General features: G+C 35.5%; 2 protein-coding genes across 2 annotated transcripts; one reads left to right on the plus strand and one right to left on the minus strand.

Annotated features, from left to right (window-relative positions):
- Window positions 1–20,417: 20,417 nt before the first annotated feature.
- On the minus strand, window positions 20,418–21,139 carry BDBG_08673 (uncharacterized protein; the record flags this gene model as incomplete). The annotated part of the gene is made up of 1 exon (XM_031723674.1): window positions 20,418–21,139. The coding sequence occupies one exon, from the start codon at window positions 21,137–21,139 to the stop codon at window positions 20,951–20,953; it is 189 nt and encodes a 62-aa protein (XP_031580931.1). The 3' UTR covers window positions 20,418–20,950.
- Window positions 21,140–23,179: 2,040 nt separating this feature from the next.
- BDBG_08675 (chromatin remodeling complex subunit) lies at window positions 23,180–26,188 on the plus strand. Its single transcript, XM_002620830.2, has 3 exons — window positions 23,180–23,405; window positions 23,507–25,079; window positions 25,165–26,188. The coding sequence occupies exons 1-3, from the start codon at window positions 23,376–23,378 to the stop codon at window positions 25,863–25,865; spliced, it is 2,304 nt and encodes a 767-aa protein (XP_002620876.1). The 5' UTR covers window positions 23,180–23,375; the 3' UTR covers window positions 25,866–26,188.
- Window positions 26,189–26,261: the final 73 nt, after the last annotated feature.

Genomic DNA, 26,261 nt, shown 5'->3' on the forward strand with positions numbered 1-26,261 from the left:
GCTCTGTGTATAACATTAATATCATTTATTACAAGATTGACTGAAATGTTAATATAGAAATGCACACGCATATGCATAGAGAAATTGAAGAAGAGTGTGAAACTCACAGAATCAGAAGCCAGAGCAAACAAAGTGAAGATATAAGAAATAGAAGAAGAAGAAGATACAGAACTGAATGAATAACAGTGAGAGTCACTCAGAGCTGAACACTTATAATCTGAAATGTGTACAATCTTTTCTGCAGAGAAGGAAGAGAAAGTAATAAGAGAAGCTTAAGAGCAGAAGAGAGTAGTCTCAGCAGTGTTATTATCTTTGATTAGAATGATCTCTGACACTGAAGCAACTAAGAATCATTATTAGTATATAACACTGTAAAAGCAGAGATAACAATTACTGAATAAATACTCACTGATCTTAGAATTGTATACATAATTACAACATGTATGAGACTTCTCAGAAAGAGAGAGAGAGACATGAGAGAATGCAGAAAGCAGAATACAGTATATACACAGCTCATTCTCACAATGACATCTCAGACAAGATGTACAAGCCTCATATCTGTGAGTGTAAAAGAGTACAACATTCATGTTTCTGTTCTTAAAAACACAGATATCTTTTATCTGCATCACAAAGTTGAATGACAGATACTAGAGAATAGACTGATATGAATCTATTATTCTGAAGAAATTTGTCAGAGTGAATGTCTCTATAATGTTAAACTTTACAGTTGTGAAAAGCTTCTTAATATCTGTGAATATCATGACTTTGTGCACAGTAAAACTCATAATAATTTCTTCTAAGAACAGAAAAATCAGTATTAGAAAGAAAAGATGAAAAGAGAAAAACTTACAATCTTAACACTGTTAAGAGAGAAAGTGATTCTCTGAAATGAATGAATAATTATCTCATCATGAATATTTAAAATGAATATAATAATCAGCATCTGCAACTGAGCTTCAGATTATTATATTATACACAGTCTTTATACAATAAATTATTCTGAGAGTTGATAAGAAGAGTAGAAGTGTATACACTGAAAAATGTGATTCATTAAGTCTATACAACATCTTCTTGAAATGAGAAGAGCTGATAATGAAAGCAGAGACAGTAAAACCAGAAGTAGTGAGAGTGAGAGTCATGAGAACAGGGATAGCAGAAGCAGGAGAATCAGACACAGAAGCAGATGTAGAAGATTGAGAGAGAGTGACAGAGAAAGAAACAGAGAGAGCAGAGAGAGACACAGAAGACTCAGTTACACATGATACAGACAATTTCTTCATTATCATGTTCTTCAAGTTCTTGATCAATAATTCAATATTGAGTTCACTATTATCAGTGAATATGAATCTGTCAACATGTGAGAATTCTATATAAATAAAAACAATATATCAGCATCTGTGTTCATATAAAATTATGCCAGAAAACATAATCAGAAACTCACTGAGAAGAAAATGATTAAGAGTGTATAAGAAGATAAAGAAGATATATCATTTATAGTAGTATATTCTGACAATTGTTAGAAGATAAACAAGTTCTGATCACATTTTATAATATATTACACTTACTGCTAACAAACTGCTCAGTATGAGCACTATGATGATACTTGTTATGAGAATAAGAAGTCATCATCAGAAACACATACAATGTGATAGATGAACAGATGAAAAGAGTTGAACAGAAGAAGAAGTAGAAATCTTGAATGAGATAGTAATATTCAATGATGATGATGATGAAGAAGATGATTGAAGAATGAGAAAAGTTAGTGAATGAGTGATGTAATATAGTGAAAGTTTCTTTATAAGAGTGTACACAGAATGCTAGCTGAATCAGAGATAGATCACAAGATCATGAATACTAGTGACACACTAATCTGCATGAAGCTAGAGTGAATGTCATGGTCACGTGAGTGTGACTGAATCTGGTGAGGAAGAATGTGGTTCAGAAGAACATATGATAGTTCAGAAGAATGTACAATCATCAGATAATAACACAGCTGCTTCTGAACTTGCTTATGAGTGTAAAGAGGTCATAGCGGCTGCTAATTAATTTAGCGTATGATATATAAGAAGCCGGCGTACGTCTGAAATCGTACGCTGGCTCAAGCAATCTTTGAATCACATATTGAGCATATTAAAGCTGCTGTGAACTGCATGTTAAGACAGCATTATACAGATTCAGAGACTGCATCTCTCACAGTAAGTAAGATATGAATATACTAATTCATCAAATGTCTGTCAGATTATAAATGAATCAAGTAAAAACTCATGAATTCAAAACAAGTGTCTTATAAGAATATACGCTTCATTATTAACTAATTTAATTGATATAAAACTGTCTTTAATTAAAATTAATTTTTTCACTGTGATATCTACAACTTTGATGAGATTGAATTTTAAGAAGAAGAAGAATGTGAATAGTGAGTTATAATCATCTTTAAAGACATGAATTCTATCATACAGTCATCATACTTCTGTAGATTAATAACAGTAATAAAGTATATTAGTGCAGATAATACAGTATTGAATTCATTGATTATAATGAAATTAAAGATTTATCTAGAGAATTGATATACATACTTCAACTTATCTGACAACTATATTATCACTGTATCTGAGTCTGGCTTTATAAATGATGAGATTGAATTTGAATGAATCAAGCAGTTTAATAAGATGATAAAAAAGCATTAAATAAGCAGTCATCAACTGTTATTAATGAATAATAATGATTCTCATCTTATAGAAGAATTTATTCAATACTGTAATCTTTATAAGATTATTCTATTCAGATTCTCATCTTATATAAGTCATATTCTATAATCTCTTGATAATGTATCTTTTCAGCAGTATAAGTATTATCATATAAAGACAGTTAATAAGACTGCTTACTACAGATATAAGCAGTATAATAATAGATAATTTCTTACTAATCTGAAGAGTATCTGACTATAAGCATTTAAATCTGATACTGTGAGAGCTGACTTTATCAATCATGAAATGTATTCAGTTAATCATGATATAATTCTCAATTAATTGAGACCTCTTATCATTGATGATGCTCTGAATCTCAACATATATAATGATAATGATGATGTATACAATCACTTTATCTCATCATCTGCAGATTAACTGTTAACTGTCTTCTTATAATTAATCTTCTCAGAGACAGTTGTAAAACTACATCATCAAATTAATACAGCAGTCAAGACCTTAGAAGATGTGAAGAATACTCTTACATCTGATTTGATAAGACAGTTGAACAAGATCTCTAAGAGTAGCATGATTCAGGCAGAATTGAACATGCACTGTGAGAATGAACTTGCAGATTATTATTGAGTAAATAGATATCAGATTATCAAATTCTTCTGCAGACAGATACAAGTAGATGAAGTTCTCACTATTAAGAATGCTAATTGCAAGATTGTAATTCATAGAGCAGATGAGATGAAAAAGACATTCAATAAGACTCTTTAATCAATTGAAATCAAATCTATAAAATCTACAGTCACTCAATCACAATAAGATAATTCTATAGAATCTTAACTTACAGTGAATTCTACACCTTCTAATAAGTATATAGATAATCTTTATGTTATAGATAGATGTGATAGTGATTATTAATTAATTTTTGAAGATTACTATTATCACGCCTCTGACCGCGTCAAGGCCTTGCTGCGGTTTCATACGGCTCATCACTTTCATGCGGATAATTTCATTTATCTCACAGACTGTCTGAACCGGTTTTCAATCACTCTATAACATTATTCAGATATATCATAGAAAGATCTGATTGATAAATATGAGAATCTCACTTCTATATAAGATCAGCAGATTACTCTTTCTTAGTAATAAGATATCACTGAGATATCACTTCAGCTATTCTCACTCATGAAATAAGAGAAGAGTATTCACTCATTGTCTATATAGAATAGCTAGATGCTGACTTCTTATCAAAGAAGTCAGTGATTTGTTTTTCTTCTACTGAAATATATATGAGAGTTACTGCATATCTTATATAATCTTCTTAGTATACTAAGTATTATATCTGTGATATTCTTGCAATAACTCTGTAGTCTACAAGCTCACTATTTAAGCAAGATAATCAAGCTCACTTATACAGCTTCTTAAACAACTACTTCTATATAATACTGCTGACTAGTTATCACTTTAATTCTATTATATTATAATTTCAATCACTTGATCTGATTACAAGTTTGAATCAGTCAAGCTTTAACAGACTGATATAATCTCACACATCTGTGCTGAGACTGACTCAATCTCACTCTCTGAAGAAAACACTACATCATTCTTTAGAGTGTATACATCTCTACTTCAGCAGAAATCTGAGATTTCTGAATCTGCTGTATATTTTAATATGAGCTCTTTAATCACTCTGTTATCACTGCAGCCTCTACACATCTATATCTGTTATGAAGATAGAGAGATTAAGATTGAAGATTCTCTGAGATATAAGAGAAACACATTGTCTGAATTTCACAGCTTTATCTATACTCTTGAACAGAAATTTCACCTTAATCTGAGTCAGTATAATACTTATGAGATATAAGTAATATACATCACTAATCTTCTTAGAGACATCTCTGCAACTACTTGAATTATTAAGAAGAGAGAGCTTGAGTGTATCAATACTGTTATAACTTAAAAAAAATTCAAGAACTTTTTACTGAATTAAATTGAAGATTACTGTAACTATGACTTCACAGCAGTATAGCAGTTCAACTTATTATATTAATAAGATAATGAGAATTCTTCTGATTTCAATACAAGATTTGAAGAATATTGAGAGAAATTGACTGATAATTTGAATCAATTAAAAACACAGCTTTATCTCACAAAGCTGACTTATAAGATGTGAATAATAATATCATAATATCAGAGTTCATTAATCAATTATACTGAGCTTGTCAACCTGACTTTCTGAATCTATTTAAATAGTCAATTCTCTGAGAAAAAGATTAACAAGATCTCTTCTAAGTAATCAATGATAAGATTTAAATAGCACTGTGACAGCTTCAGTATAAAGAAAGTAAAGAAGAATTTCAAGTGTTCTGACTCTTCACTCACTGTAAAGAAATATTAAAAAAGATTTGATAAAGATCTCTGTTTCAACTGTGAAGCTGATAATTACTATATCAGTGATTATAAGAAGCTGAAGAAGAGAAGAAACTGAGAAGATATCTTCTTAAAGTTAACTTCTCTTCTGACAAATGTATCTGTGAAAGATAAAGTAGAGAAAGAAATGAAGAATTGATAATTCTCATATCTCTGAGTTCATGTTACAATTACAATACATACTCTGAATGAGAAGATATTAGTGAGATATCTACTCAACTTCAGAATGAATATTAACTTCATATTCTATTTCTTTTCTTTAATGAAGAGTTGAAAGAAGATAGATCTGTCAGATTATACAAAATTTACTGATGATATAAAATATCATTATTTTAGCATAATCTAAGCAAAGTGTGTGATCACAGACTTAGAAGAAATCTTCAAGAAGAGCAGTCTGCTTCTTCATGCAGTTAACATTATAGATGAGAATATCATTCTAAGTCTTTCATAATTGAGAGAAAACAATTCTCTCATTGATTGAGTCACTCAGATGTAACAGTATCATCTCACTGATAAAGAGACAGTGATAGAGAAATCTGAAGAGTTTCATCAGAAGAATCTTGAGAAAAGAATAGAGTTAATATACTGTATAGCAGATAATTGAGACTTGAAGACAGATGAAGAAGCTATTATTCTCACTGTAAGATTAGCAGTAGTATTCATTATTAAAGATGAATGTATATGACATCTCTTTACAGATTATAAGAATGTCTTTTCAGAAAGAGAAGTAGTGAAGTTTTCTGATATTAAGATATAATATAAGATTTATCTTGAAGACAGTGTAATGATACTGTACAGGTCTCTTTACAACTTGTCTGTAAAGAAATTGAATGTTCTGTATAAATATCTTGAAGAAGTGCAATTAAAAAACTGAATATACTTATCAAAGAGTCTGACAGAGACATCTATACTCTTTATACTCAAGAAGAATGATAGACTACATCTATGTATAGACTACAGAGGTCTTAATAAGATGATGATTAAGAATTACTATTTATTATCATTGATTAATGAGATAATTGATTGATTATCTGAAGTAAAGATGTTCTCAAAGATTGATATACAGAATATCTATCATAGAATCAGAGTTAATGAAGATAACATTTGAAAAATAACTTTTTATATCAAGTATAGCAATTTTAAATATCTTGTTTTATCTTTTAATCTTTATAACACTTCAGCTATCTTTCAGATCTATATAAATAAGACACTGTAAGGCCTTGTCAATGTCTTCTGCATAGTATACCTGAACAACATTTTAATCTTCTCAAAATCAGAGAAAGAACATGATACTCATATTTAAGAAGTATTAAGTTGCTTGAGATAGTATTATCTAGACTGACTGTGTAACCGTGTCTGTGTAAGAATAAGTGCTCACAGACGATTATTCGGGTGTTTGCAGCTTGGCATGATATGTACTGTTAACTACTAGAAGTGTTTGCAGTAGAAAGATAAAATGTAGAGATCAAATGTATAATAGCATTCAAGCTGAGTTATGAATAGTATTCATGAACTCCAGTCTATATAGTTATGTGTAGTCAAGGGCCACTAGTTCTATTGATTATATGAGAGATAGGAATAGAAGTAAAGAATCTGCAGAAGTGAGATTTCTTACATACTCTTCTCTCTCTAAGGCTTTGTCTGTGAAGCCTTTCACTGAGTGACTTCATAGAATCAGCTCAGTACTGCAGTGATACTCACTAAAAACTCTTCATATCTATAAAAAATCTTAGTGAGGAAAAATCTCTTGTTACTGTGAAAGAAAAAGAGTCTATCACTCAGTTTCTTATTTTATAAGATTCTTTGTAATCTGCAGATTCTTCTCTGACTATCATGCAGATTCATCCTCACATCTTTTATATAGAAGAGTTCTGATTAACTCTTAATCATTTTCATAAGATTCTTATATGATCATCACATAGATTCATCTCACAGATGAATCACTCTCTATGAGATCACTCTCATCAAAGAGAAATATTTATGAGTTAATCTTTCACTTATTCTTATAAATCATTGTTCTTTAACACTGTAGAATTGTGAGAAATTTTTCATTCTTTTATTAACTCTGTAGAATTGTAGAATCAAGATATTCACAGTCTGTAATCACTCTTTGTAGTTATATAGAAAGATTCAGGCCTGTGATTCATAATCACTCTTATTTACTAGAGTGATCTGACTGTTTCACAGAATCACTCACAGTGTAAGTAAATCTCTTTAGAGTAGTATAAATATCCCAGATCTGTCTGTAGAATCTCATCTTCTTTTCTCTTTTTTTATAATAGCTCTCATTCTCACAAACTGTGAGTATTCTTATTTATTCATAAAGTGTTTTCACTCAGATGACAGAGAGAGAGTGTTTCTGACAATATTCACATATTGATTCAAGAACTTCTCAAGAATAAAAATTTTTTCAATTTCAATATCTTTATAAATGATGTCTGACTGTTGCTGAGCTTCTTATAAGTGTCTCTGTGACTTCTCTGATTGCTTTTTATCAGCTGGTGAAGCAGGGATGCTGCTGTTCACAATCATATCTTCATTCTCCTCAGTCTCATCACTGCACTCAATCTTCAGGCCAGCAGCTCACCCCATTCCTTCTTCAGACCAGTTTCTGACTTCAAGCAGTGCAGTTTCTTCTTTTACTGTAAGTCTTCTCATAAGTAATTTCTTACAGACTCTAGCTAACAGTTCTTATAAAGCTCTCAGTGTTGTCAGTGTCTTCTACAGTTCTGCAGGCCTATAATCACTCTCTTTCTGCCTGCACAATCTCTGACCAGGTATATGTGAATATGTCTAGGTTTTCTATCAATGATTCTCGCACTGCAGCGCATTTCTGCAATCTCATTGTCAATGAGAGATGGGTTCTCAGATACCTGCAAAATCCAGGTAATTAAGACAATATGAATATTATGAATTCATGACAGAAGTTGATCTGAGCAGATGAGCTCTCTCTCTATATATTAATTATTTCTGAGCTGAATACTTCAGTACAACTGAGAGAGCAGACTCAGCTTTGTAAGAGATATCTGATCACATATGCAGATGACCAGTTCTCAAAGTTCTGCTGCAACTGCATATACTCTGATGTTCAGCTTCTCTGAAGTCTGTACATTTCTGACAGTCTTCATATCAAATGTAATAATTGTCTGTACTATGAGTATGATGCTCTCTGCTTCTTTGAAGAGAAAAATTGATAGTTGTGAGAGAGTTAAGTATCACAGATATTAAGAATATGAGTTTGAGTTTTCTTTGTTTTTTTCTTTATTAATCTTTAAATTGTGTTCATAGCTCTGTTTATTTTCTTATTTTTTAGCTTTAATAAGAATATGATTTCTTCTTCTCTTATATACACTACAGACTGTTTATTCCAGTAGAAACTCATTATCTTATAGACTAGAGTTCATAAATGATAGTATTAATATCTTTATCATAATCAGGTTCTTAGTGAAGACTGTATCATTCTGACTTATTAGAATTCACAGTATGAAAGTCATGTCTCAGCTTCTGCAGATGTCTTATCTGCTCAGATAGTTCTTAAGTGAACTCATTTATCTTATCAGAATATTCTTACTACTGAATCTTGAATCAGAGCTTATAATCTCACTTCTCTGAGTTAATAATTTCTTTAATCTGATATTCTCTTTCACTCTCTAGTACTTCACAGACAGAGTGATGAGTCACAGAATTCTCTTCTGAAAATTTCTTATATTTATAGAGTAAAGAGACATGAAAAACATTGTATATCTACAACTCAGATAACAGTTTTAATCTATAAAATTATAAGTTAATTTTCTTCATAATCTTATAAGACTCTATCTGTAAGAGATTCAGCTTCTTACTAGATCTCTATATGATGATGTTTTCTAGACTTAGTCAGACTCTATCATCTTTCTTAAAACTCTTTATAATATACTTAGAGTCATAGTATCTCTTCTGATACTCTTAAGTCTTTCTCAAGAATTCACAGACTTTCTTCTGAATCTTCTGAATTCTCTCAGCCTGTTCACAGGCATCATCACACTCTATAGTATACTCTCACAGGTTCATCAAGATCATTCATGAATGAGTCTCAGTGAGCATCTCAAAGAGAGTTTTATCTGTGCTAATATGCTTTAAGTTGTTATATATGAACTCTGTAAGTAATAATCAATGCACTCAGTCATTCTGATTGTAATTAATAAAGTATTACAGATACTGTTTTAATATACTTATCAGGCATTCTGTCTGATTATCTGTCTGTTGATGAAAAGTCATGCTTAGATCTTATAAAATCTTCAGTATAGTTATCAGATCAGATCAGAACTCTTCTATGAAGATTAATTCTCTATCTGAGACAATGTTTATAGATAACTCATACAATCAGATCACATTATGAACAAAGATATAAGTTAAATTCTTTAACTTCAAGTTTTTACAGATGAGTATAAAGTATGTTATCTTGATAAAGTAATTTACTATTATCAGTACACTGTTAAAACAGGCATTATATATGTTCTTGCTTTCAGAGAGACTTATAAGAGTATTTATTTCTAGCTATTTTCAAGATTTCTGTGAAATGAATAGAGAAGTAAGTTCTTTATATAATCTGAACTGCACTACTCATGAATTCTGATAAATAGTATAAGAATTCACTATCTTCTTCATAAGTTCTTGTATCTTCAGTCAGAAGTATTTTCTTATAAGTAACTTATGAGTTCTAGTATCTGTAAAATAACTCACTAGAGAAGAGTTATGATATCTTTTAATAAGTTCTATACATAGAAACTTATTCATAGATATATAAATCTGATTCTCTCTTTATAAGAGATTATTTAAGTCTCTTTAATTCTTTATTTCTGCAGAATTGATCTCTGCTGTGAGCAGTTTCTGAATATACTGAGTATATTCATTCTTCAGTTGTAGTTCAGACAATCTGAATAGAAGATCTTATAAAGACTTATACTCTGTTTCTTCTTATATCAGGTTTTTCACAGTGCTTCTTAAAGCCTGCAAACTCTTCAGATTATAGATACTCTCTTTAAGAATTCTTGTGAAGATTCTCAGAGTGTTGACTCTCAGTGTTATAGAGAGTAGTTATACAGACTTCTTTTCTCTCTTCTTTCTCTTCTCTTACAGAGAATTAAGAGACTCTTCAGTCAATCTCTTTGTAACACTTAGTCTGAGTATTCTGTGAAGCTTTTCTATCTTCTCTAGTCTCTCTATATCTATTATTCTGATCTTCTTAATATAGTCTGATCTGTGAGAGAATCTATTCACTGAGTTCTTAGTTCTCTTGATATATTCTATCTTGAATCAGAACTCACTCAGTCTCTGAGCTCAGTGAATCTGTCACTGTGAGAGTTTCTTGATTGAAGTAAACTATTATAAGCTGTTATAATCAGTTCTAATAGTAATCACTGTTACAAGACTCTTGAAGTAGTAATATCAGTGATAAAAGAATTTCACTATCATGAAAAGCTTCTGATTATGAATATCATAGTTGATCTTCACAGATTGTATCTTTCATGAGAAAAAGACCACTGAAACTCAGTTCTCATTTGACTGTAGTTATAAGACTATTTCTGAAATTATAAAGAAGAAGACATCTGTCTTCAATCTGATTAAGAGTAAGAGATTAAAGTGAAACAGCATCACTGTGTCTGTGAATATCTATTTCAATCTTACAAAGACTCTATGAGCTTCTGAGATAAGAAAGTTCTCACAGTTCTTTCTTCTTAATAATCTTTTTATTCTCTGTTCATAGAATGACTTCTTCTTATTTTCATTCTTCAGCATGTCTGTAAGAACTAAGAAGATTCTTATGAATGCAAAGATAAATCATCTATAGAAATTCACAAAGCTTAGAAAGATCTGAATCTCATGAATACTAGTTAACTTCAGTCATGATAGAATAGTCTCAATCTACAAAGATTTCATTTGAATGTCATCTGCAGTGATTATATATTCTAGAAAATTAATTCAGCAGATACTGAAGTTATACTTTATAAGCTTAATATACAGTTCTGTCTTATCTAAGATCTTTAATATACTTTGCACATACTCAGTGTGTTCTTTCTTCTTTATGAAGTACATCATTATATTATTCAGATATATTATTATAAAGACATTCAGATATATACAAAGTATTTTATTGATGAAAGACTGAAATGCTGCAGAGACATTAGTCAGACTAAAAGATATTACTAGATATTCAAACAATTTCAGTGCAGTTCTAAAGACAGTCTTTCATTCATTTTCAGACTGTATTCACAGCTGTGTATATATATTAATCACATTCAGTTGTATGAATATAACAGCTTCTACAAGACAGTTGATCATATTCTCAATCAGAGATAGAGAATAGCAGCTCTTTGTTATCTTAGAGTTCAGATTATAATAGTCTACACATAATCTGAGATCTTCATTCTTCTTCTTCACAAATATTACAGAGGCTCTTATAGAGGTCTGTGAAGATCAGATGAAGTCATTCTTCAGATTCTTCTTTACATAGGTTCATAAGATCTCTGTCTTATAATGAAAGAGCTTATAGATTGATTCTTAGAAGAGTTTCTACTCTTCTATCAAATCTATTATCAGATTCTTCTCACAGTGAGAAGAAAGCTCAGCTGCCTTAGCTGAGCTGAATATCTCTGTAAGATCTCAGTATTTCTCTGATATCTGAAGCTCAGTTTTCATAACTGTAAGATTCTCAGATACTTATAAAGTTATTATATAAATAAGCTTGTCTTCTCTAATCAACTCTGCAGCATTAACTGCTTCTATCTCTGTAAGTAGATCTATCAACACTGATTGAAAGTATAAACCTGACTTGTGAACAGCTATGTGTAGATTGTGTCTTTGAAGTTATGTAAGTTTCAAATACATGTTATCTGTGATGTCTGTGATAATCACAGTTTTCACAAATTATCTTCAGATTTCAGAGAGATCTTGCAATTCAAAGATAGCTCTTATAAGTCTCTCAGCTCTCAGATCTGAGTTCTCATGCTCTGCTTATTATAAGAGCAGGTTCTCAGTCTTCATCTTTCAGCTCATTCACTCTGTGAGCTTTAAAGACATCACAGTGACCTGAGATTCTGAGTTTATCAATACTTTCCATACTTGTAAGACAGCAGTATCACAGTGTGATCTCTCTCTGTAAGCAAGCATTTTCATCAGAGAAGTAACAGATTCAGATATCAGTTTTAAGACTCTTAAGAAGACTGTTACTGACTCTGTTCATAACTTCTCAAATTTCTATTTTGATTTGTTCAGATAGTTTGTGTGAAGATGTTCTAATTTAGAATAGATAAAGCAGAGTCTCTTTTTCTTAGTCTCTCTGTTATACACTCTGTTTATAAGAGCTTATGAAGCTCTTTCTCTCTGCTCAGCAGTCAGATATAAATCTCTCTGTGTCTTGTTATCTTTTCTCAGCAAATCTGTTCTCTGTTGTTCTGACTCTTGCAGAGCTAGTCAGTGATCTGCTCTTCACAGATCTATGACTCTCACAGTGATCTGTAAGTGATGAATGAGAGTCATCAGTTTCTTCAGAGTCAAGAACTTAGAGTCTTGCTCAATGAGCTTGTTCTACATGTCTTTATTCAGTCTCTTTATAAATATCATCATTCAGATCTTGTTTCAGAGCCCTGTTTTCACAGATTCTAATTCACATCATAATTTTATAAAGTACTGTGAGTAGTCTTCATCAGATTTCTCATCTCTTTTTCTAATATTAATGATCACAGCTCAGATGTTCTCTGTCTGACTTGTGAAGTCTCTTAACTTATTCTCTAGATAGGTCTTGAGAACAGATTATCAGAATCTCTCATGATCATTCTCTAGATAATTCAGTCAGTTCTTAGCTTCAGTGTAATAGAGGTCTGTTATTGTGTAGATAACAGCTTCTTCATCTTTCATATCACACAGCTGGGCTTGTAAGTCAATTTCAAATACAAACTTGCAAAAGCTTTTATAGATTATGATTCAATAGATAATCTTAAGTGATCACAGCTTAAGAAAGTTTCTTTTTGATTTGCAGGTGTCTCTGGAGATCATGTCTAGAGACTTGATTTGAGAATGTTTACAGACAGTAAGCATTTCTTATAGAAAAATAGCTTAGTCTCATGAGAGATGCTTAAGAATGTTCTTCACTGAGATTGATTTGTTCATGAATTCAGAGGATTTCTCTGTCTGAGATGTAGAGAATGATGTTCTGTGAGTGATTGATGAGTTCTCTGAGACTTCTTTCATGAGAGTTATTCATGATTCAGATGGCTGCTCCTGGGTGCCTGCAGTAAAGTTTGCAGGGGTGAGAGTATGCAAGTTTCTAGTTCTTTCAGTCATAACAGGTAGTTGCTGACTGACTGAGCTTGAAATGTAAGAATAAGTGCTCACAGGTGATTATTCAGGTGTTTACAGCTTGATGTGATATATACTGTTAACTACTAGAAGTGTTCACAGTAGAAAGATAAAATGTAGAGATCAAATGTATAATAGTATTCAAGCTGAGTTGTGAATAGTATTCATGAACTCCAGTCTATATAGTTATGTGTAGCCAAGGGCCGCTAGCCCTATTGATTACGCGAGAGATAGGAATAGGGGTAAAGAATCCGCGAGGAGCGGGATTTCTTACAGTCTGAGACCAGGACCAGATTTTTTGATAGTCTCATTACCAATTCGACTGATCCCATTACACAGTTTTAACATTAGATAGTAGTTTCATACTGTCTCAGTGAGACTTACTGTCTACTCTTGTCACATTTTCTAAATGAAATCATGATTTTCACTTCTCAATTTAAATTATTTTTATTACTTTAAATGACTTTAAATCTCATTTGAGTGTTATCAAAAAGCATTACTTTTTAAAAAATTAAAAATAGTCTAAAAAAAACCTTAAAATGTCTAAAAATAGTAACTTTATATCAAGAATGAGACTAAATGAGATCAAATGAGATCACTTTCTCATTTTTTTCAAGTCATGATTTCATTTTAAGATCTGATATATAGTCACTTTACATGTTTTTTTAATAGTCAATCCCAGCGGGATTCATGCCAAGAAATGTATGAGACCAGATCAAATGAGACCAAATGTGAAATTCATGGTCTCAGCGGCCAGTCTAGTATCATCTCTATATAAACACTGAAAAATGCTTGTTCTACATGCAGAAGATTGATTTCTTAGATTATATTATTAAGATGAATGACATTTCAATGAATAAAAGCTGAGTCTCTGTCATTGAGAACTGACTGATACTGTGAACATATTATAAGATGCAGATATTTCTAGAATTTGTGAATTTCTACAGATGATTTATCTATGCATATTCACAGATTACTGCTCTCCTTACAGATCTGTTAAAGAGAAGTGTGAAAAATAGAAAAATAGAATCATTTATTCTCACTTAAGACACTGTGCAGATGTTTATAGAATTGAAACAAGCTTTTACAGATATTATAATACTGAATCACTTTAATTCTGACTTACTCAGTCAGTGTGAGACTGATGTATTCAGAAATGAGATCTGTGAAATCTTTTCACAGTTAACACTGAAGATCTTTCAATATTGAAAGAATCAGAGAATAATCATCTCTGAAGAAATAGATAATGAATTGTCTATAAAAGAAGACTTTTTTACAGAGTCTATAAGACACTGTGAATAAAGATCAGTGATCTTCTTCTTCAAGAAGTTATCACTTACATAGAGAAGATATAATACTCATGATTAGAAGATGTTAGCAATTGTTAAATTCTTTAAGATCTGATTAGACTGGCCGCTGAAATTATGAATTTCACATTTAGTCTCATTTGATCTGATCTCATACATTTCTTGGCATGAATCCTGCTGGGACTGACTATTAAAAAAACATGTAAAGTGACTATATATCAGATCTTAAAATGAAATCATGACTTGAAAAAAATGAGAAAGTGATCTCATTTGATTTCATTTAGTCTCATTCTTGGCATAAAGTTACTATTTTTAGACATTTTAAGGTTTGTTTTAGACTATTTTTAATTTTTTAAAAAGTAATGCTTTTTGATAATACTTAAATGAGATTTAAAGTTATTTAAAGCAATAAAAATAATTTAAATTGAGAAGTGAAAATCATAGTCTCATTTGAAAAATGTGACAAGAGTAGACAGTAAGTCTCACTGAAACAGTATGAAACTACTATCTAATGTTAAAACTGTGTAATGAGATCAGTTGAATTGGTAATGAGACTATCAAAAAATCTAGTCCTGGTCTCAGACACGGTCACACGGTCAGTCTAGATCTGATGATATTATCTTCAGAGTAGTAAGTACTCAGTGCAAGTTCTCACTGATTATACAAATCTGTGTTACTTTTTAATAATAAAGAGCTTGATAGAATGTTAAGCCAGGTGAGTGAAGCTGCTTTCAGAGTATAATTTCTATATCTGATATTATTCAGATCAGCTTAACTCTGCTGACACACTGTCTAGACAGTCTGATTATAATATTATTAATATGAAGAAGAATTCTATAAAAGAATCTCTATTATCACTGCAGAAGAAGCTGACTGCAGAGAATTGAAATTCTCTGAAGCTCAGAAACAGCACTGATAAGACAGCTATACAACTCAGTATAGAAGGTAAAAGAAAATCTGAGTTCTTACAGAGAACTGACACTGAAGATCATGAGCTTCTCATATTATATCTTACTATTATTAAATTGATAAAGAATAAAATGATCTACAATCTTTTAACTTAACTACTTTTAAAATTTATTAATAAGTTATAGAAGAAGAACATCTCTACTACAGCTTAAATTCAGAAGTTGAAGAAGAAAGAATTCAGTTTAAACTTGAAAGAGACAGACTCTGAGTAGAACAGTGCTGCTAAGAAATCAAGTTACTGATAACTAGAAGAATATGAACTTCTACTGCTGAATAATTCAGTCTTCATCTCTTGTAGCAGAGTGATGTATCAGAAGTTATTAAGAATTTATCATAATAATCTTCATACAGAGCACTTCAGATTAGAGAAGACTGAGAAACTTCTAAAATATAAATATATTTAAAACAAGCTTCAGACAGATGTTAAAGAGTATATTAAGACTTATAATATCTGTTAAAAGATAAAGATTCTGTAATATAAGTAATACAGTAAGTTAATATCACTGCCTGTTTTAAAGAGCTTATGATAGAATCTATTAATGAATTTCATAGTTAATCTGCTAAAGTTAATAAGAGTTAAAGAATATAACTCAATTTTGATTATTATTAACTACTTTATAAAGATGATCAGATATATCTCTACTTATAAAAAGATTAAAGCCTCTGAATTAACTGATCTATTTTTAAATATCATTATTTATAATTATAATGCTTCAAAATTATTGATAATAGATTAAGAATCTCTCTTTATTAGTAAATACTGATCAGCTTTTTACTATCATCTTATAATAAGATATTTTCTCAGTACTATATTTCATCTGTAGATAGATGACTAGACTGAATACTAGAATTAAACACTAGAATAGTATCTTTAAATATTCTGTTTATATTATCAGAATAATTAACTCAAACATCTTCTAATCACTGAATTTATATATAATAATACAAAGAATGTAATCTTAAAGATATCTTCTTTCTATACTTATTATAAATATAATTCTTCATTACTCAGTAACATTGTGAATGATATTTTAAAGAGAGAGATAGATAGTCAGAATATTAAACAGATACAGAGAACAGAGTATTTCTTAGTATTAGAAGTAAAAGTGAGATTGAAACTTTTGAATAAAATTCATAAGAAGATGATGAAAAGTATCTACTATACTTAGAAGTAACAGATAAAATACTATAATTGAAAACATCTTTTAATAAAGTTTTTAATAGAGAATTAAGTACTACTTTTAGTAAAGAATATCAAGACAATGAGACTGTGTAAGAAGCTCAGTGAGTAGTGACTAGAATCTTTCTCAGTAATAAGAGTGATAAGTAAACAGATATATAAGTTAAAATTATTCTCAGAATTGAAATCAATTCATTCTATTTTTCACATTTTCTATTTAAAGCTTTATAAGTTATATTTCAGAGTAGAGCTGTCTCAGCTGAATAATATTAAAATTAAAAGTGATACTGAATATCTTATAAAGAAAATATTGAATAAGTGAATATATTATAGTAAGCTTTAATATCTTATTAAATAAGAAGATTATTCATTATCAGAGAATTTATAAAAATTACTTAAGTATTTGAAGAATACTAAGAAAGAGATTGCAAGCTATAAGATAGTTAGTAAAGACTGTCTTATTATATATCAGAGATATTAAATAAGAAATACTGCTTAAAACTTCTCATTTTTTCTTAAAGAATTTTTAGAGATAATCTTATAATAATAAGTCAATATCTTATAAGCTCTGTAGTACTCTTCTTCTATTTTCTCTTAAAGAGTTTTTTAGAAGTTTAATAAGACTATATAAGTATAAAATTTCTGAAGCAGTTAATAAGAAAAGAAAGAAATATTTAAAATTAATAAAAAAGATTAATATTATTAATTTATAAGCTGCTACTATTCTAATGAGACTGCAGCCTGCTGAAAAAGTAAAAAGAGAGAATCTCAGAGTCTACTCATTAATAATTACATTCTTATTAAACTTATTCTTTATTATTAAAGTCTCTGACACTGATATCTTTATCTGCTGAGAAGTTAGTACTGTGATACTATAGAGAAGCATGCTATAGAAGAGTATAAAAGATACTGAAAGTATCAACTTATTAACTTATAAAATATCTCAGTTATCTGCTTTAACTGAAGTGAGATTCTCTTTAATCAGTGATTAATCTTTATAATACTTTTAATAGCAGTGTTAATTAATCTCTTCTTAAGACTAGTCATTCTAAGATGTTTTTTCATCTCAGAGATTTATACTTTCATTTTCTTTTATAGATGAGTAAGAGAGATCTTCTCAGTCTTAATAGAATCTATTAATACTTAAAGCTCTGAGACTCTTACTCTGTACTACTTAAGTATCTAGACTTCTTATCAGAGCTGATATAACATCTTTCTGTGAGATAATACTTACAGAGAGACAGAAGTCATTGTTACAGATATAATGAAAATAACAGAAGTAAGAGAAGAAGTAAGTATATAAAATTCCTCTCTTCTTCAGCTGTTTAATATAGTGTAGATAAGTAATAGTACTAATCAGAGACTGTACTGAAGTCTTTTTACAGAGAGAAAATAAAGAAACTGTGAAACTCTGTAAACTTAACTTAGTAGTATTCTGAGCAGAACTCAGATATACTATAAGAGAGAAACTATGAATTAAGCTTCTTAGAGTCACTGTTTCTGAAATCAAGCTCTTCTCAGATTTCTCTTCAAATGATCACACAGAGTCATATATTACTGTATTAACTGAGAGAGAAGATAGTATTATAATAGTAGTGAGAAGAGCAGAGAAAGAACTGAATACAGATAAACTAATTAGCAGAAGAAATAACATCTCACTGTAAGACACAGTAACTACTATCACAGCTGCAAGAGAAGCAGAAGAAGAAGAAGAAGAAGAAGATATAATAATAAGAGCAGTGCTTCTGCAGTTTATTAATACTATCATCTTCATCTTTAACCAGGCTTTCTTAACAGTTACAGAGACTGCAGTCACATTATAAAGATGTTTATTCACTAGAAAATGTCAGAATAAGCTCTTTATTATTCTTCAAGAATGATACTCTCATACACTCACTGTTATAATTGAGAAAGAGAGAAGAAAAATATTTCACAGAGAGAGAAAATCTTTTTAAAAAATTCTATTACTACTGTTAGCTTTGCTTCTAAAAATACATCACTTTTACAGAGAATTTCATATATAAAATGAAATATATTGAGAGATCTGTAAGTTACTTATTAACTATGTTTTTCACATTTTAAATCAATATATAAGGAACTCACTTATCACACATTTAATTTAAATAAAGATGAGAAAAGAAAGATCTACACAGTCAGCAGAAAAACTCATCTATTTCTTTATATCATACATAGTATATACACTGTTAATCAGTTAATAACTGTTACTATATAACAAAGATAATTTCTAATCTGATAATCTTAAGAGCATCAGAACTATGCTCTTAAAGAGAAGAGTATTATCACATCTCTGATCATGTCAAGGCCTCACTGCAGTTTCATACAGCTTATCACTTTCATATAAATGATTTCATTCATTCTGCAGGCTGTCTGAACCAGTTTCCAACCACTCTATGACATCATTCAGATATATCATAGAAAGATTCAATTGATGAATATGAGAACCTCACTTCTATACAAGATCAGCAGATTACTCTTTCTTGACAATGAGATGCTGCTGAGGTATCACTCCAGCTATTCTCACTCATGGAATGAAAGAAGGGTATTCACCCATTGTCTATATAGAATAGCTAGATGCTGGCTTCTCATCAAAGAAGCCAGTGATTCATTTTTCTTCTACTGGAATATATACAAGAGTTACTGTGTGTCTCATACAATCTTCTTAGTATACTAAGTACCATATCTGTGATATCCTCGCAATAACCCTGTAGCCTACAAGCTCGCTATTCAAGCAAGATAATCAAGCCCACCCATACGGCTTCCCAAACAACTACCCCTACATGACGCCGCCGACTAGCCACCGCTTCGGTTCCGCCACGTTACAACTATATTCAAAATATTTTCTTTACAGTGTGATTTTCTGTACACTGTGGCACACTCACTACAGAGAGTGAGTAAGCATGGCACGGTTAGTGGTTAAATAAGTGTAATTTTATATAAACGCTCGTATTGGTATAATTTATTAAACTAGCCCTAATTACTCCGTACATCTGCCATTGTCTCCAACAAACATGCGGACATAATAATGCAATGCATCCAGTACCACCAGGGTAATCTAGCATGCGAGTCTTTGGGGAGTCTCATCAAGTGGCCTCATGTTTCTCAAAAGGTGGTAAAGAAAAAGTGCACGTTTCATCCCCGAATTACTATAAGTCAATTACTTCTCATTAGATCAGAGACAAAATGAAGAAGAAAGACGCATTTTCTTGTATCTTTTTCCATTTGCATTTACCGCTCTCGTTCGTCGGCTATTTCATTTTATGTCCTCTACTGTTTCGTTTTTAACGTATTGCCGGGCATTAATAAGATATCGGGAATATCCATCACATCTTGTCGGCCACTTTCTATTGCGACAGGGCTCCATGCCTCGAATATATTTTGCGCTTCTGATAGTTAACTATAGTTTACCTTTGTTGACCGCACCGCATTTCAGCAATGATGAATTTACATGTGATCCTGCGTAAGAGTTGACACAATGAGTATTTGGAGGGAATGATATTTGTCTTTTGTGCTGCCTGCTGATATCATATACATACATAACATATTGCGATTGCGATTCCCGTCTCTGCAATCCTGAGTGTTCTGCCATAAGCACAGCAGGTGATTCAAGCACTTGAATCAAAACAGATCAAAGCTTGATCCAGATGATTGATGAGGCTTGTTCTCCCCAGTCATCGGAAACACTGCCTACGGAAATTTCCCAACAGAGCACAACATCAGAAGGAAGAGGTCTGTTTTTGGCTCCGAGTGCCCTCTTGCTTCCTGAAGGGTCGGCGATGCCGGGGAGCTGTCATTACAGCGTATTGAAACAAAGCTGCCCATTTCAACTCCAGGGTTCACTTCGCTGTGGCGTCACTGGCGTTGGGACAAGAAGAAGTGTTGAATGATGTTTCGATTGCAACTTGCGCCTCAAACGCGGAGCCGCACTTTATTCTCCACACCACACACAAATCACTCCAAAAACTCTCGCAAAAGAATCTCCCCTCATTATTATTATTGATTAGTTATATAGCTTATTGTTCCTCCTCATCCGCCGCTCTTTTTCTCTCCTCATCGATCTGCCATCCATCACAGAGGGCAGATCCTGTACGATTTGACAGGACACTGCGCATCTCATCCGGTCTCGCTTGCTCAGGGCTCACCCAACCCACAGCGCGGGGTATCAAGAACGCCCAACCTGGCCTGGTAACTAGCCTGGTCATCTTTTTTTAGCGAACAAGCCGGCCACGGTGGCAGTGCCGATCGCCATCAACGTGCCAAACCGGCCGCAACCTAACTCCGCTAGTTTTTCACGTCCATCGTATTATCAGCCTACCAATTTAAGCACAGGCTCTCTGGCAGCAACTCGCGCAGGAGAAGCGTGGAAGGACCTCCACCGTCCAGAAGAATTCGCCAAACCATCGTCCAGCTCATTGGCTGATTGGGATGAAGTTCGTCCTTTAGTTACATCTAACATCTCGTATTCATTAGGCACACGCCAGAACACCGCCGCTTGGCGGCCTTTTTTCACAAAATGATGGAACAGCTGATTGAGCCCACATCAGGCTCAGCCTCGCGTGTTGATTGCTCAGAGATGTCCAGAGAAAAATTCCAAGCTCGAATTGATGATTTACCAAGCATGGTTTTTAATGGGAACGCCTCGCACCATGCCTCCTTTTTTTGGTTTTTACGCATCACTTTTCTTCCCCATCTCTCTCCTTTCCATGACCATATCAGCATAGACAATCCAATCTCTGTTTTGCGCACTTCATTGTTCGTCGCATAACACCATGCCTTCGTGGTCCCGCATAGCCGCTTTCGCGCTCCTCGCGCTCTCCGCTTCTTGCTCGGCTCTCGAGCTCGGCGAAGTGGTCTCAGACTTCTCCGATATCTTGGTCGGCGACCGCGACGTGATGGACAACGTGACGCTAGCCGACTCAGGAGACCTGATATCACTGGCAAAACGCGCCTGTCCAGCACGGTGCACACAGTACTGTTGCGTCTCCGACGGCACCTGTATCCCCTCGACGGCCTGGAGCTGCTGCGGTCGCGGTATCGTTTGCGGCCCCGGACGGAAATGCTGCCATAACGGCTGCATCAACGACAATGAAGAGTGTTGCCGGACCGCGGGTAGGCATTGTAGGGCTGGGTATGAGTGCTGGCTCATCAACGGCCGGCCTAGGTGCTGCCCTCGAGGCGTGTGCGGGAGTGGTGGTAGCGGCGGCGGCGGCGGCGGCGGTTCTAGCAGAACTACACCCGCACCACCTAGCCCTCCACGGACAAGACCCAGTTTCGATTATTATACGTGGACAGTAACCTGGTAAGTTGACTTTCTCTACCTAACTCCTGGACCCGATGCATGTTGTAGCTAGCTAGCATACGATTGCTACATGCGCAACAAGGGAATTCGCGAATACAAAGAATATATATAACAATAACTAACATCTACCAGGACATACCGCGTCACATTCTACACGTCAGTTACAATCCGCACAACCACAACCACCACTACAACAAGCGTCGTCTCCTTCTATGCCTCAGACTCAGCCGACGCCTCGTCTTCCTTCCGTGCATACACCGCCACAGCGACCTTCGACCCCCCCGCCAGCGCAACTGACGTCCCAGAACCACCGGGAGGCGGCAGAGGCGGCAGCGGTGGCGGCGGTGGCAGCGGTGGCAGCGGTGGCGGCAATCTGGTCGCCCTTCCACCTGGCGAATCAGGGAGCAGCGGTATCTGGAGCTGGCACGCGGCGCTCCTTGCAGGCGCTGCTCTTGTTCCTGGAATCCTGGCGGTTTATCTGTAAGGGGTTAGTATCCAGGTCCTTGGACCGTTGAGATTCTAGTTTGACGCAAAAACATGATATCCATTTTTGTCTTCCTTTTGTAAACGTGTGGGGGTGATATGTCCTCCTAACCCCCTTATCTTCCCTCTTCTTGTTTCTTTCCTTCTTTGATGTTGTTTCCTTCAAGCCCGACTTTCCTACAGTGAATATCATGGGTTTGCCTTCTTGCTTGTGTGACAAGTGGCTTGGAAATGACATCCTTCTTGATAAACGGTTAATGTCCTAAGTTAGAGTGTGAGGAATATATACGGATAAACATGCCTATGAGTATATAACGCCTTTATTTCATGTTTTGGTCTCTATTTCTTTGCGAGCTACGCTCCAGGACGGTGATGATTCTAGGCTAGTATAGATCCAACAACTAACTAATCTCATAATTGAAGTAATATCAACAACCCTTAGTATATAATCACTAACATAAAAATATTCATATAAGTATGCGTGCTGCTAGAGTGGGAGACAAAAGCTCCTCCAACCACGCTAAACCCTTCCTGGCCACCTCTTGTTCCCTTCCCAAAAGACATTTCGCAAAGCTCCAAAACCGCGTCCAACAGCTCGACCAGCTCGATTGACCCGCTCAACCAGCTCCTACAGCTCCCAGCACAGGCAGCCCACCATGCCGGCGTTCAAAGATGAACATATACTGGTATGCATTATACCTATATAACCCTGCTTGAACCCCGTTTTCCCTGTCTAATCATTCCTCACAATGCATCTGCTGATTAAAACTTCCCCCTAACCATCCAGATTATTGCGCCGGGTTCGCAAACCACCCTGGCGCAATTAGGTCTGCCCGAATCCTTCACGCCTGCGAAATTCCGATTCCCGACTCGCATGTTCCCGGCTGAAAAGAAGGGCGAATGGGAACCGTACAAAATTCGTGAGAAGATCGTGGTGAGGAAGGCCGCGCCCGCGACAGTCCCCGCACCCGCCACTACCACTGCGACGACTGATACCACCGCGACAACCGATGCGCCAAAGGAGGATGGTGTTGAAGTTCAACCAGATGTTGAGATGAAAGATAAACCAGATGTTGAAATGAAAGATAAATCAGATGTTGAAATGAAAGATAGCACCGAAGCAGAACAGCCAGCAGAGGACGCGAAAGCAGGAGATGCAACGCAAGACGAGAAGAAAGCGGACACCACCACCGCCACTACCACTACCAACATCGTTGAAAATGGCCAAGAGGGAACCACCGCTACCAACGCTGAGCAGCCAGAGGAGGAACAAATAATATACGAAGAAGATCCAACGTCAGACGAAGGCGCCGTCTACCCGATCCGCAACGGCGAAATCGTCGAGTGGTCGTGTTTCTTCGCCCTCCTATCCCACATCTTCAAGACCCTCAGTCCGCCCTTTCACACCCCCATCATGTTTATCGCGCAGCCGGTATGGACCGCGCGGGATCGCGAGGCAATCACTCAGTTCGTCTTTGAGAAATTCCAAACGCCCGCGTTCTGTCTGATGGACTCTGCCTTGGCCGTTTGCTACGCGTACGGCACCGCAAACGCCACGGTGATTGACATCGGTCATGGCAAGGCGGACGTCACTGCCGTGACGGATTTCAGTGTCAACGAGCATGGCAGGGGATTGGCGCTGGCGAACTGCGGCGGCGAGGCGATGACGGACCGGCTGGAAGAGTTGCTGGGTCCCAAGGGTTTAACGCGCGATATGTGCGAGCAACTAAAGAGGAGCAATATCTGCGAAATCCTCCCTGCGAATATTCCGCTTCCGGGAAGTTCGGAGACGGCGTCGCAAATACCGAATTCGTCGGATGTGCTTGGTGCAGCGGGCCCCTCGAAGCCTGTCCCGGGGCTTGCGGGCAAGGGAGCTGAGGCGGCGAATGTGATGGGGGAGGACAATGATGATGAAGGCGTTCTTGACGTGGCAGCTATCGTTAGTAGTGGTAATACGAGCGAATATCTTGCCCGGAGAGAACGGGAGAAAGCCGAGCGGACGTCTGCGAAGAAGGGAGCTACGGATGCTGCTACGGGAAAACCAATTCGGTTACCCAACTACAAAAAGGAGCTGGCGACGTTCCAGTATCATGAGTTTGTTAAAGTTGAGCCTAAGGATGTGAACGCACAGAGCACTACTGCCCAGTATATTCGGCAGAGGCGCGATATCGAGGTTGGGATTGAACGATTCCTCGCACTAACCCCCAGCGAGACGAAGTCCAAGGACCAGTGCAGCTACGGCATTCTCGACACACTCGCCGCCCAAATCCACCATACCATCCTTTCAGTCCCCGATGCGCCCAAGCGCAGCGAATTATGGGACTCCTTCATCATCCTTGGAAACGGCAGCAAAATAAAAGGTGTGTCCCCCCCCCCTGTGGATTCTCTAAACACAAAAAATTCAAAAATAAAAACAAAGCTAACGGCATATACAAAACAACACAGGCTTCCCCCAAGCCCTCCTCGCAACCATAACCCAAAAATACGTCCTCTCCCCTTCGTCCGGAACAATCTTCACCTCCGAATTGCCCTCGCAAATGTCCACACCACTCCCAACCGGCGGCACAAACACGCCAGCCCACCTCCAGAACCCAGGCCCCCTCCACCATCCAGCAGCCCACGGCGTAAACCCCCTTCTCGTCGCCGCCACCCACGCCAACAACCCTTCAACCCCCAACCACCTCAATCCCCATGACCCCCACGGCACGAACTCCCCAGCAGCTGCAGCTGCCGCTCACCACCACCAACAGCACCACCGCTCAACCGGCCACTCACAAACACCTACCTCCATCCGCCTCCTCAAGCCTCCCGAATACTTCCCAGAATGGAAGAACCAAGGCATCAGCGGCTCATCCAGCGCAATCGGCGTGGGCGGCTTGCAGGTATCCTCATCAGCAGCTGCAGCTAGTGCGACAGCTGGGGGTGCCGGGGGCGCGGGAGCGGGAGCGGGAGCGGGAACGTCGCTGCTTCCGGGGCTAGGTGGCTCGGGCGGGCAGAATGTGGGGATGGAGGAGGCGACGTTTTTGGGGGCGCAGGTTGCGGCGAAGGTTGTGTTTGTGATTGATCAGGGGGTTAGTAAGGGGTTTTTGAGCCGTGTGGAGTATAACGAGGCCGGGCCGGCGGGGATTCATGATTGTTCGTTGTAGGTTGTAGGGTGCGTGGGTGGGTTCGTTTTCCTATATGTATTATTGTAACCACGATGATCGAGCGAGTGTGGAAAAAAAAGGAATTTTTGTTGCCTTTTCTTTTCGGAAATTTACGGCGGAACCTTTTATAAATTTGGGAATGGGACTGGTGTTTTTTTGGGGGGCGTGATACATATATTCCCTCTTGTTCTTGTTTTGCTTTCTCTACCCCCCTGTTCTTCGGGTTGCTCTTCTTTTTTTTGTCGCCCTCAAAATGTATCAAGCTAGATATCTACCTCAGTACATCTTTTACTACACCAATTGAGATCGACTGATTCTAAACTAGTTCGTTCACTGATACATCATATCATCCGTCACTCATGCCATCTATCGTGCGAAGTGGGCATAAAATGTTAT

Source organism: Blastomyces gilchristii (genome assembly GCF_000003855.2).
Source record: "Blastomyces gilchristii SLH14081 genomic scaffold supercont1.27, whole genome shotgun sequence".
Lineage (NCBI taxonomy): Eukaryota > Fungi > Ascomycota > Eurotiomycetes > Onygenales > Ajellomycetaceae > Blastomyces > Blastomyces gilchristii.